Raw genomic sequence first — 14706 nt, forward strand, 5'->3', positions numbered from 1 at the left:
TTAGGGTGGAATTTCAAATAAGGAAGCTAGATGTTTTCAGTTTAAGTGAGAAAAAATGGAAAAAACATTGAAATAGGAACTTAAAGGAGAGTTTTCTTTCGGAGAAGAGTTGAACATCCAAAAATGGTTGTATCATCAACAGAGAAGCAAATGGCACAAAATGTGATAGTATTAGTGATAAGATAATTAAGCTTGTGTTTGAATGTGATGGGAAAGAAATCTCACTTATCCTGGTATACACACTATAAGATATAAAAGTGAAAGAAAAAAACAGTATTTGAGAATCATTTGGTATTATTCAAAATAAGAGTGAAATAGTCTCAGGATATTTTAAAGCACAGGTTAGAGAAGATAAAATAGGGATAACAAAAACTTTAGTACCATTTATTTGGGTCAAAGAAAATGGGACAAAGTTTATTAGACTTTTGCATCAGAAATATCTCAAAATTGGTAACAGATAGTCTGAAAAGTGAAGACCACAGAATCAATGTTGCGGTTTCCAGATGTTTGCATTTGATAAAGAATTGTGTTATATGTTTGGTGCGAGTATCATACAATTTTCAAACATGCGATGACATCAGCCAGCTACGTGGCTGAACAGTCTGCCGTTTTGCCACCTTGAAGTTGAGAACGCCGCTACAAGTTAGTCTGTTGCACAGTGTTCTAGTTGGTAGTTACAATAGCGAGTTTTCAGAGACTGATTGTAATTTGTTGTTGCAGTAAGGCGTTGCATACCCTTCTTCAAAATTGAGCAAAGAGACAAATAAAGCTTACAAGCGAAAATTTAGGAGGGTGTGGTTGCAAATGGGAATGTTTAGTAAATGGCTGTGTGTAGTTCCTGGGGACACTACAAAAGGCCACTGTAAGTTTTGCAGGTGTGATATAGCTGCTAAATATTGTCAGCTTGTAAAGCATAGCGAAACTAAGAAACATCTTGCTGCAGTTCCATATATGGCTGTTCCTATTACAAATATGCTTGTGAAGAAGTCTGTTGAAACAGTGAACTTTGAAGACAGCTTAGCATTATTTCTTTGTTGCCATTCATCATTGAACAGTTGTGATCATCTAGTAGATCTTTGCAAAAATATCATCCCAGACAGTCAAATTATGCCAAAGATAAAAATGCACCGAACTAAGTGCTCTGCAATTGTAAAGAATATTCCAAGTGAGCATTTTGCAAAAGATCTAATTGCAGAAAGAAATTTCAGCTTGCTAATAGATGAATCAGATGATATCACAGTGAAGTAGATTTTAGGAATTGCCATGATTTATTATAGCAAGAAATTCAACAAAATTATGCATACATTTGGGAGCATGGTGGTTCTAGAAAAGTGTGATGCTAGTGATATTATGGCTGCACTGGAAAAGAGCTCTTGACTAAGAATCTGGACATTAAAAATCTTTGCAATTGGTACAGACAATGCCAGTGTTATGGTTGGTGTCAATAACAGCATTCATGAACAACTGAAGGCATATATTCCCTCCTTAATCTTAATTAGATGTATATGCCATTCATTGCAACTGGCAATGTCTCACCCTTGTTCAGAATCTCTCCCAAGAAAATTAGAATGTTTAGTTACCAAAACATATAATTGGTTTCACATTCCTCTTCAAGATAAGCAGCATACAAAGAGCTCTATCAAACTATCAACAAAAATGATGCTCTTCTGAAAATTGTAAGCAACTGTGCAACAAGGTGGCTCTCCATTGAACCTGTAGTAGAATTCTCAGCCAGTGGTTGGAATTAAAAACTCACTTCGAAGTCATGAGTGTGACTGAGAAATGTTACAAAGCTCAAATTTTGTGGGAGATGTACAAAGATGAAAGGAATCTGTTGTATTTTTGCATCCTGTTCTAGTACAAGTTCACCAAATTATCAAATCTAACAGTGCGGATAAGACGAGATTATTTGAAGACCTTTCTTGTTTGATTCGCTCTATTGCTAATATGTTAGTGCTACCATTGCTACCATCATCCAGAGTCGACCCTTTAGAGTCAGAGATTGATGACTATTTGAATCCCAAACAAAATATTAGTTACAGATAAAAAAAAGAAAATAACACAAAATGATCAGTACAATCCTAGAAATAGAGCAAGACAGTTTCTGCTTGGTCTCTTCAAACAGCTTAAGCAATGGTTGCTTGAAAACTAGAATATTTTTACAATGATCTCTTCTTTTTCTGTTGACAATGATCTAAAACATATAAATGAACCTGTTACTCCCATCTTAAATGCTGAAAACAGAAAAAGATGCTGCTGCTGAATACCAGTATAATATTATCCACTTAAATAAATAGACAAATATAGAAAACCTGAGCTGTGAGAAGTATGAGAATACAAAGATGCATCTGGAATGAATCCATTTAAAGAAATTGCTCAGTGTGTAATAAATTTATTAATACTGCGAACTTCTAATGTGGAAATTGAATGAATTTTTAGTTCCATGAATGTAGCTAAAACTAAATTAAGAAACAAGATGGAATTGTCAGTGCAGACAGCTATTTTGTCATTGAAGTATGGCCTCAGGCATAATAACAAGTGCTGTAGAGACTATCATTTACCAGCATCTATACTGAGTAATAATATGGAACGATGGCCACATATAATAAATCTGAAAATCTAAGTGAAAACGTTGGTGAATTAAGCCCAGAAGACCACTTGGAAGATGTCTTTAGTCATCTTAAATGCAAGTACCACTTCATCTTGAGTAAAGTAACTAAAAAATATCTGCTACTGCAAAAATTTTAGCTTCAAATTTTTATTATCAACTCCTTTTTAGCTCTTTATTTTTATTTTTATTTTATTTATTTATTTTTATTTTTAGATTTAGCCGTTTTTAGTAATTTTCCTTTGGCAACAATGCACAGAATTACAAGGAATAGTTGATATGGTCAGCAAAAATTGATGATAGATTATTTCATCCTTGACGAAGAAGAGAGTAGAGAATTGTGGACATCAAAGGTTTGTTATCTGTCACCTTAATGGAGATCACAGGCTTCTCATAGCCACTTTTAAGTAGTCTATGGAAAATAAATATGCAAATAAAAAAGAGATACAAAGTTGAGTCTGTGTGTGTTGAAACAGACATGTTGAGTTAAAGCAAGAATTTGAGTCTTGAATCAGTCTAAGGCCCATGAGTACTGAAGAAGAGATGGAGAAATTTTGTGATGTAATGGTAAGAACAGCAGAAGGGATTTATGGAACAAGTGAAAAAGAAAACATGCTGGTGAAATGAGAGAGTTTAAGAAACAATGAAGTAAAAAATAAAGCTGTTTGGATTCATGAAGACTAGAATTATGATAGAATTTTCATAATGAGAGAGGAGCAAGTAAACAATATTAATTAAAGAGGAAAGGATATGTGCTCTGTTGAATTTGCCCATAAGTTAAGGAACAAGAAAATACTATATGGATTAAAGTAAAATGAAAGAAGAAACAATGTGGAACCATATTGTTTTATAAATGGAGACAGAAATCCTGAAACTGCCAAAAGAGAGATAAGATGATGCAGCAGCATTATTTTAGAGATATGTTTAACAAGATCAAAGACATATTGAAATAAACTGGAAGGAATATACAGACAAGAGAGATGGTGTGGAAATAGGTCTGGCAGAGGTTGAAGAAATATTAACGAAGCTTAAGATTGGAAATCCTTCTCAGATAGATGATTTGTGTGTTTTTGTAACAAAGATTTATAAAAGGATAATGGCAACAATAATAAGAGACAAAGTAGAGGAAGATGTAAAGGAAGAGCAGTCTGGTTTTAGAAAATTGTTGTTTTCTATGAGGGAAATGATAGAGAGAGAAATACTGGGAATTTGAGAGAAAAAAAACCTTTGATTGAATTCAATTGGGGGGGGGGGGTCTAGGAACCTTCTAAAAAATATAGGCACAGGAAAGGAGAAATGGTTATGATCAAGATGTATGTTAAATGTAAGTGCTGTGTGGACTAATGCAATTTGGTAATTCAAAATGGTTTACACTTAATAATAGACTGCAACATGTGTCTTATCTCCATTGATGTTCATTATAGTGATGAATAGTATCCTAGATATAAATAATAATAACCAGAAAATGGAAATTACTGTATTTGCAGATCATGCTAGCATTGAGAAGAAGAAGAAGAGCTATAGAAGAAACTGGACATATGCAACAGTATGACACAGAGAGCATAGTTTTAAATTGTAGAGGAAACTTACAAATTAATGCTGATAGACTCAGTGGGCAAGTCTTGCAGTAGTGGCATACAGAACACCCATCCAAATTTCTCTGCCAGACTGCTAATCAATCTTTCGGTCTGAATCTTGGAATGTCTTCAAATCTCCTTTTGAGCTGCAATTTCATTTTTGGAAACAGTAGTTAATCACAAGAAGCCAGGTGTGTACAGCAGGTGTTCAGAGGATACAGGACTACTGTAATAGCATTCTCAGCCAAAAACTGTTCCACAGACAATATGATGTGCACAATGGTATTGGCATATTGAAGCAGCCAGTTATGTTTTACGTATACCACTTTGTTAGTTACTTTAGGTGAACACATGAGAACAAACCTGAGTAATATTTTTGTTGACAGTTTGGCCTGAAAGAATGAATTCCTGATACATCTTTTCTTCACTTCACTGATATTTACCCACTCTTGAATCTATAAAATCACTAAAAAGCCTATGTTCTTTCCTTGCTTAATTTTCAAGTGTTATTTAAAATATTTCTAAGGTCTTTAAAGCAGTTTCACTGAGTTTAAAAAATCTGATGCAAACAAATTCTTATATCACTCATTTAAGAATCTAAATTTTACCATTCTTTGTAAACAACCAAGCAGTTAAATAAGGAAAAATGTGTTTTGTTTGCCTGAAAACACGCAAGCCGTAATAACAGCATTCAATTGCTTAACTCATAATGCAACAATAAAGACCTAGTAGTAGGTCATATTACCAGCAGTATGCATCTCTAGTAGGGAGAACTTGTGAGTACCTTACTGCAGCAGGAAAGTGATATTATTATTACATGACTCATCGAGGGATGGTACCTACTAACCATCTCCACCAACTACAACGAACTGCAGCTACCTTCATCTACACCAACGCTATCTACAACCCACCACCATTGCTAGTATTTTCACAGACAATCGCCAACATCCATGCCCACGGTAGGATTCGAACCCGCAGCCTTTTGGCTGGAGAGCGGGCACACTAACCACTCGACCAACCAGGCTGGTGTAAACATCATATCTTCTAATTAACCAATTAAGAGATTGAGTCTTCAAAACCTTACAACCAAAATAAAAAGTTTAATATATGAATAACACAAATGTATACGAGATGGTATCAAAAAGTTTCTCAAGTAGGTTTGTAACATGCCAACAGATAGCAGCACAAGGCTGCACGCAGTCACAGGGAGCACCTACCTTCATAAGTCAGTGTGCCAAAAGACATCGTACTGTGTACATTGGGAGCTGTGCAACTGATGCTATTCTGACCACCTGCGTTACCACATCTGCGATTTCATCATGGACAGCAAGTTAGAACAAAGAGCAAACGTGAAATTCACGTTTGAAAAAACATGAAATTCGAGGATCATTACCGGTGACGAAACTTGGGTGTACGGGTACGACCCTGAGACGAAGCAACAGTCTTCACAGTGGAAGAGCCCATCATCTCCATGACCAAAAAGGGCGAGGCAGGTCTGCAGCTCGACTAAGTGCATGCTCATCGTCTTTTTCGACATTCGTGACATTGTGCATCGAAAATTTGTCCTCAGGGGCCAGACCATCAATAGCAAGTTCTACTTCCAGGTTTTAAGGCATCTGAGGGAGGACATTCGGCGAAAGTGACCAGATCTGTGGCGGGCAAAAAACTTGATGCTCCACGACGACAATGCACCCTGTCACCAAGCTCTCCTCACACGTGAGTTTCTAGCCAGAAACAACATGATCTCACTTCCGCACCCACCCTACTCGCCAGATTTGGCTCCTGCAGACTTCGCCCTCTTCCCAAAGATGAAGAGATCCAGCACGAATCGCAGAAAGTGCTTGACATGCTTCGAAAAGAAGACTTCCAGGACACATTTCAGAAGTGGCAAGAATGCTGGGAACTCTGTATTGAGACTATTTTGAAGGTGATAGTGTGTAAACGTAGATAAACAAAATAATTCTCATAAACAGAGCTAGTCTTGAAACTTTTTGATACCACCTCATACATCAAATTAATTACTTTAATTTGATGTAATTAATTAATTCTTCAACTTACAACAAAATAAAACACTTAAATGTTGCACAACTTCCTTACATTCGCATAAACCAAAAGTTATTATCCTATGTAGGCAAAACTCCTGGAACCTTAGTCTTTTTCTTCTTATAGAACTTTTATTATTTTTTGAGTTCACATTGGAGAAAGACTAACACAAAATCAAAGTGCATTCTATATGACAGCAACATGAGTGAAAACTCTTCTTGTATCTTAAAATCACAGAACACTGAAAAAAAAAAAAAAAAAACATTTCTTCATCCAAATACACTTCTGTAACTTCACTTTCTATGTGATTTTATGTTGGAGGTTTAATGGACTTTTTACAGCACTCACAAAGAATTAAAATAGAATTTAATACTTCCTATATTTCGTCCTAGTCACTAGGACATCTACGGGGATTACAAAGACAATTAATGTAACATGCACACAAAAACTTACAATACTAAGCCCAACCACGTGGGTGACAATAAAGTCCTATCTAGGTGGAGCGCCCTCTAAGGGCAGTTGTAGGTGGCCTGGAATGTAAGGTGGGACCTCTGGCGATGACTGTTTCCCAAATCTTCGGAAGCTTAATGCAACCGTATTTGTTAAGATTTGGTTGGTTTTTTTTGAGAGCTGCTGCTGCTTCTAAGAAAAGTCACTCTTTCTTGAATTTGCTGTGGTGGAGCATGGTGGTTTTTTTCCATGATACTCTGTGGGTGGTGTCCAAAACATGGTCAGCCAAGCCTGAATGGCCATAGTTGTGTTTAACGATGTACTACTTGTGTTCCTCTAGGCGGATGGATGCTGATCTGCCTGTCTGTCCAAAGTACGCAAGCTTACAGGAACAGGGTACTTTGTAAACTCCAGGCAGAGAGAGAGGAGGGAGCTGATCTTTCGTAGAACGGATAAGGGTAGCCAGTTTGCGGTAGGGCTTATATGCTGTGTGTAGGTTATACTTTTTTAGTATCTTAGCTATTTTTTCCGAAGTGCCACGGATGTAGGGTATGGTGATGGCATTTTTAAATTCTTGTTGATGAGAGGGACGGGGAATGGGGGAGGAATTGATTATTTTTTTGATACTGTGTTCGCTGTAGCCATTGGAGAGGAAAGTTCTGTGTATGTGGTTAAGCTCAGTAGTGAGGGCGGTTCCACTGGAACAAAGATTGTGGGCTCTCTTGGTAAGGGTTTTAATGATGCCATATTGTTATGAGGGGTGGTGGTGGGAGAGTTTGTGAATGTATCTGCCTGTGTGTGTGGGTTTTCTGTATACAGTGAAGGCAAGTGTATCATTAGGCAGGCGCGTGACTAAGGTGTCTAGGAAGGGTAAACAATTGTTCTTTTCCTTTTCCATAGTAAACTGGATTCTTGGATGTAGGCTATTGAGATGACCAAGGAAGGAATCTAACGTGTCTGGGCCATGAGGCCAAATAGAGAACACATCATCTACATATCTTAGCCAGATAGAAGGTTTGAGTGGGGCTGAGTCTATGGCTCGTTTTTCGAAATCTTCCATATAGAAATTGGCAAGGGGGGGTGAGAGGGGGGAGCCCATGTTTGTTCCCTCTATCTGCTTGTAGATTTTGTTATTCCAAGCGAAATACCCAGAGTTGATGGCAAAGGAAAAGAGATCTAAGATGTCAGGGGGAAAAACGTTTTCTAAGAGAGATAAAGTGTCAGTTAAGGGAATATTAGTAAACAAGGAGGAGATATCAAAGCTTACTAATATGTCTGTATTATTCAAGGTTAAATTTTCTGTGAGGGCTTTAAAGTGGGTAGAGTTTTTTATATAGGAAGCTGAATTTCCGGTGAGGGGGGACAGAGAGTTGGCCAGCTGTTTAGACAGTCTGTAACAAGGTGCATTGGTGGCATCTACTATAGGCCTGAGTGGGGAATTAGGTTTGTGGATTTTTGGTAGACCGTATATTCGGGGGCGACGGGAGCGGAAAGGTTTAAGTTTTTTCGTGACGTCGGGGGGCCAGGAGGTTACTTTTTTAAGTAAGATTTTTAATTTCTTAACTTGCGTTTTTGTGGGGTCGTGTTCTAGCTGGATGTAGGTAGCGCGATCGCGGAGGATAATGTTCATTTTACGATTGTATTCGCTGGTATTAAGGACAACTGTGGCATTACCTTTATCCGCTCTGGTGATGACGATACTTTTTTCTTTGCGTAGTTTCTGGAGAGCCATGCGTTGGGAATAATAGGCAGCACTTAAATCAGCACTTAAGCCTCTACACAAGAATTCTAATCATCCATGGAGAAGAGTTAGCATGCAAATCCAAGCAATACGGTAAGTCAAAACTACGACTATCTAGACAACTAAATAGGCTGGCCTTTTTAAAAAGATGTCGGGACACAAGAGTGATACCGAAATGTGTTAAAATGAAGATAAATTTCCATTCCAAAAAAGCACTCCGGATATACAAACGTGCCAGCTTAGCATTACTACGCGAGCAAATCGCCTCTTCTCGTGCCGCCCTCGCAGTGACGAACGCCGCCATTGGCTCCTTACAAGCGGAGCTCTCCACCGTTCTTAACCCTGAACTCTGGTCGATTCTCTCTGACATTTCGGAAACTTCCGCACAGAGAGAATTTCAGAAAATAAAAAACAAACACGTCAAGAAATACAACAGCCTGGTTAAAGACAAACCACAACCACAAATTCAACCACTCCAGACAGTAATAAACCTCTCGTCCAAAAGGCTCAACGATGATGCCGTCAGCGCCCTTTGCCTCGGCCGTAATTTTGCTGTCGCCCCGAGAGAAGTGCCGGTGCTCGATGTTATGGTTAACGTCGAAAGGGGGATCGGTCGCTTACCGTCGGAAGTAGCCAACAACATCAGACTCGACGTAGCCAACATCCTCGTTCACTCGTCGCCTCCAAAAAGTAACCTATCTTATTCCCAACGCATGGCTCTCCAGAAACTACGCAAAGAAAAAAGTATCGTCATCACCAGAGCGGATAAAGGTAATGCCACAGTTGTCCTTAATACCAGCGAATACAATCGTAAAATGAACATTATCCTCCGCGATCGCGCTACCTACATCCAGCTAGAACACGACCCCACAAAAACGCAAGTTAAGAAATTAAAAATCTTACTTAAAAAAGTAACCTCCTGGCCCCCCGACGTCACGAAAAAACTTAAACCTTTCCGCTCCCGTCGCCCCCGAATATACGGTCTACCAAAAATCCACAAACCTAATTCCCCACTCAGGCCTATAGTAGATGCCACCAATGCACCTTGTTACAGACTGTCTAAACAGCTGGCCAACTCTCTGTCCCCCCTCACCGGAAATTCAGCTTCCTATATAAAAAACTCTACCCACTTTAAAGCCCTCACAGAAAATTTAACCTTGAATAATACAGACATATTAGTAAGCTTTGATATCTCCTCCTTGTTTACTAATATTCCCTTAACTGACACTTTATCTCTCTTAGAAAACGTTTTTCCCCCTGACATCTTAGATCTCTTTTCCTTTGCCATCAACTCTGGGTATTTCGCTTGGAATAACAAAATCTACAAGCAGATAGAGGGAACCGCCATGGGCTCCCCCCTCTCACCCCCCCTTGCCAATTTCTATATTGAAGATTTCGAAAAACGAGCCATAGACTCAGCCCCACTCAAACCTTCTATCTGGCTAAGATATGTAGATGATGTGTTCTCTATTTGGCCTCATGGCCCAGACACGTTAGATTCCTTCCTTGGTCATCTCAATAGCCTACATCCAAGAATCCAGTTTACTATGGAAAAGGAAAAGAACAATTGTTTACCCTTCCTAGACACCTTAGTCACGCGCCTGCCTAATGATACACTTGCCTTCACTGTATACAGAAAACCCACACACACAGGCAGATACATTCACAAACTCTCCCACCACCACCCCTCACAACAATATGGCATCATTAAAACCCTTACCAAGAGAGCCCACAATCTTTGTTCCAGTGGAACTGCCCTCACTACTGAGCTTAACCACATACACAGAACTTTCCTCTCCAATGGCTACAGCGAACACAGTATCAAAAAAATAATCAATTCCTCCCCCATTCCCCGTCCCTCTCATCAACAAGAATTTAAAAATGCCATCACCATACCCTACATCCGTGGCACTTCGGAAAAAATAGCTAAGATACTAAAAAAGTATAACCTACACACAGCATATAAGCCCTACCGCAAACTGGCTACCCTTATCCGTTCTACGAAAGATCAGCTCCCTCCTCTCTCTCTGCCTGGAGTTTACAAAGTACCCTGTTCCTGTAAGCTTGCGTACTTTGGACAGACAGGCAGATCAGCATCCATCCGCCTAGAGGAACACAAGTAGTACATCGTTAAACACAACTATGGCCATTCAGGCTTGGCTGACCATGTTTTGGACACCACCCACAGAGTATCATGGAAAAAAACCACCATGCTCCACCACAGCAAATTCAAGAAAGAGAGACTTTTCTTAGAAGCAGCAGCAGCTCTCAAAAAAAACCAACCAAATCTTAACAAATACGGTTGCATTAAGCTTCCGAAGATTTGGGAAACAGTCATCGCCAGAGGTCCCACCTTACATTCCAGGCCACCTACAACTGCCCTTAGAGGGCGCTCCACCTAGATAGGACTTTATTGTCACCCACGTGGTTGGGCTTAGTATTGTAAGTTTTTGTGTGCATGTTACATTAATTGTCTTTGTAATCCCCGTAGATGTCCTAGTGACTAGGACGAAATATAGGAAGTATTAAATTCTATTTTAATTCTTTGTGAGTGCTGTAAAAAGTCCATTAAACCTCCAACATAATGTCCTCTCAGCACTTAAGCCTCTACACAAAAAAACTTTCTATGTGAAAGTTGCTGCAAGTTCCATCAAATAAACTGCTAATAACTATATCAACCATATCATCATTGTAGAATGAATTAAATTTCTATGTGAAAATCTCAACATTCTTCTTAAAACCTTATCAACAGTTAAAACTGTTGATAAGGTTTTAAGTTTTAACTTCTATAAGGAGGGGGGGGTAACTTCACGTGTATCTCTTTATACTTTTCTTCTAATTTCTGTTCAGTCGTCATATATCGAAGGCACAAACTCCACAGTTTTTCTCCTACTGTGTTTCTTACTCTAGCAGCATAGTTTAATTTTCTTTTCACTTCATGCATGGAAATACATTAGAGCAACTTCTGCTCTGTTCTACTATTGTGTGCTGCCATTATTGCTTTCAGCACCGAGCTAGAAATAACAATAAGAGTTCATTCCATAGTGCAGGAAAATTTATTTAATTCTAACTTCAAAATGAAAGTAGCAAAAATTATAACAGTTCTTCATTTCACAGTCTTCTCACCTAAGACAAGCTCATTTAATCACTTCTGATAATATAGTGGTAACTTTCTTTTCATCAACATATTTTGGTAAACAGCATTTGTCTGTACAAACAACCCTAACATTTCAACACTTGGTAGCTAATGCAAAATTACAATTAAGCACTAATAACTAATTTTAATAAATTTATTTCAAGACTTATAAGCAAGACTTCGGTAGCTAAAATTAGAAATAACATTTCAAATTATCTTGCTTGCTACATAAAAAATAAACAAATGTTTAACAACTTCACTTTACCAATACCACATTATTAATAATTTTAATTCATTTTTATATATATTTTTTAATATGTGGGATATCTGATTTTTAATACAGATATCTGATATCCTACATAGCAATAACCAAAATAGCTTTTAAGAAAATAACATATTCTCTAGTGGGCTTGTTAATACATATCTTGAGCAACTGATTGGAAATCTTGTCCAAAATGATTGATGTACATAATAGTTTTTATGTGCCTCACTTTTCTCTTTCCTCAGAAACCTAAAAAAGAAATGACAAAAGAGAAGCATGATGATGAAGACTTTGTTAAAACACTTGTCCAGTTGGATGAAGAGCCAAATAATAAAAGGGTAAGCTTGGAGATCACTAGTAAAGCTTCATTTGTATGTCCATGCATATAATTGAATAAATAATATTACCATACAAAAAAAAAAAAACTTTTGAAAAAACATATCTTATTCAGTAATATTCTCTGTCAGTTAAATTACCATTCTATACATCCTGCTGACCATCTATAAATTATGCATGTCATTCATTCGTTCATTCATGTTGGTGTTTAATGGAGAACACACGTCTAAATAAATTAACTAAATTTATTTTGCTAATTACATTACTAAGCCAGTATTTTGCCCAAGTCACTAAGGCATCTTCATTAACACAAAGTAATATACTAAGCACGTGTACACATTCACAACATCATCATCATCAAATTCCTGCCATGTACCCGCAAGTGGTGTACAGGATATTATAGTACTACATGAAAAATTTATATCATTACTAACTTCCTATCTACAATTTTCCTCCAAACCAGTCTGTTAGCTGTCAAGACTCCAACATTAATAGATCTTATATTTCTATCTTCTAAGGCATATTTTACCGTATCAATCCACCTATATCTTGGTCTTCCTCTGGGTCTTTTTCCAGCTAACCACAGAGAATGCTTATTTTGCTAATCTCTCCTCGCTCATTCTGTTTGAGTGACCATATAGCTGAGATTAGCTCTGCTAATGCATCCCTGGATGCTGACAACGTCAAGTTCTTTTCTAATATCCTCGTTTTTAATATGATATTGCCATTGATGCCATCTGTTCATGCCCCTAATCTTCTCATATCTGCGGTTCATGTCTTTGGTCAAGTCTTTTATTTCTGACCTAGCTCTCAGATCCATAAGTTAAAATTGGTTGATGTATTCGACAGTAAGCTGTTAATCTTATCTTCGTAATCACTGTTGAATTTCCCTTATCTGCCTTCAACTGTGTCCTAGTCACAGACCCAACACTAAAGAACCACAATGATACCAACGATTTAATACATCATATGGAGAACTGGTCTATAGACTTAAAACGAAGATTGAAATCCATGCATCCACTAACACCAAGACTATATGGCACCCCTAAGGTACACAAAAATGGAATACCACTACGCCCGATTGTGGATGGAATCAATTCGCCAACTTATCTGTTATCTAAACACCTGGCAGGCCTCCTCAAACCTCACATCCATAATTCGGACACTTATATACGAAATTCGCAACATTTCGTTGAGAAACTGAACAACATTTCTATCTCCAATACGGATTTACTCACCGGCCTGGATCTTACATCTCTCTTCACTACTATGGAGGAAGTCATCGACATTTTAGGAAGTTTCCTCCCACAAGACATTACTTCTCTGTTCCGTCATTGTTTAACATCAAACTTTTTCTTATGGAATAAAACCATATATCAGCAATTGACTGGCCTTGCAAGGGGTAGCCCCCCCCTCCTCTCTCCATCTTGTGCTGATCTCTTTATGGAGGATTTGAAAGTAAAATCTTAACTCAAACAGACCCTAAACCCATAGTATGATGGAGATATGTGGACGATATCTTTATCGTTTGGAACCACACAAAAAAGGACCTGTTCGACTTTCTTAACAAAATCAACTCTCTACACCACACAATCAAATTCACTCTAGAACTTGAAGAAGATAACCAATTATCATTTCTGGACACTTTAATTAAGAAGCTTCTGAATGGTGGTATCAACCTCTCAGTTTACCGCAACCCTACCAATACAGGATGTTATTTACATTTCACTTCCTCACACCACATTTCTCAGAAACTTAGTATTGTACACATGTTGAAGAACCATGCCTCTCTCCTTACAACAGATCAACAAGACCTCCAGGAAGAACTATCCCTGATATCCACCAACCTTACCATGAATGGATTTCCTCAAAGACTCGTCCACAAGATACTTTTCTCTAAACCTCGACAAAGACAACAAGATGATGTACGTTATATTTCTACCATCATCATTCCATACTTAGGGACAGTTTCCAATAAGATTGCTAGACTCCTTAGACCACATAAAATAAGGGTGGCCTTTAAACCCACAGAAACGATTAGACAACTCTTAAGATCTCCAAAAGATAGCCATCCTTTCTCCAAATATGCTGGAGTTTATAACATACCATGCTCGTGCGGCTTGAATTACATCAGCCAAACTTCAAGGAGCCTTGAATTTAGGCAAAAAGAACACATAGGTGACGTCCATAATAACAGAGAAGAAAAATCGGGGTTAGCTTTTCATTTCTCAAGAACGAACTATACCATAGAGTGGGATAGAAGCACAATTCCTTACGTGGAGGAGGACTTCCGCTCCTGAATTTTTAAGGAGGCCACAACAGTTGCTCGCTGTATACAAAGCCTTAACAGGACCCAAGGACTAATCTTGCCCGTGATCTGGAAGACCCTTATCAGATCATTCAACTCGCCAAAACTGAATTATAGTGCCAACTATAGAATGTTCCTAAATAACAACAATTGATATCATCCACACTCTATGAATGTATTGTACGTGTTCTGTTCTTTGTTTAATATAATTGGAATCAATTGATTATAGTTTGTAACAGTTTTTT

General features: G+C 38.0%; 1 protein-coding gene across 2 annotated transcripts in view; it reads left to right on the forward strand.

Annotated features, from left to right (window-relative positions):
* Gnf1 (germ line transcription factor 1) overlaps positions 1 to 14706 on the forward strand; it is a 406700-nt gene that overhangs the window by 87863 nt on the left and 304131 nt on the right. For both annotated transcript variants that reach the window (XM_090411514.1, XM_090411513.1), the window contains one exon: positions 12063 to 12155. In XM_090411514.1, coding sequence (XP_090267640.1) covers positions 12063 to 12155 — 93 coding nt within the window. The remainder of the gene's footprint in view (positions 1 to 12062; positions 12156 to 14706) is intronic.

This window comes from Typopeltis vanoorti, chromosome 21, assembly GCF_054136105.1.
Source record: "Typopeltis vanoorti isolate ZY-2024b chromosome 21, IOZ_Tvanoo_1.0, whole genome shotgun sequence".
Taxonomy (NCBI): Eukaryota; Metazoa; Arthropoda; class Arachnida; order Uropygi; family Thelyphonidae; genus Typopeltis; species Typopeltis vanoorti.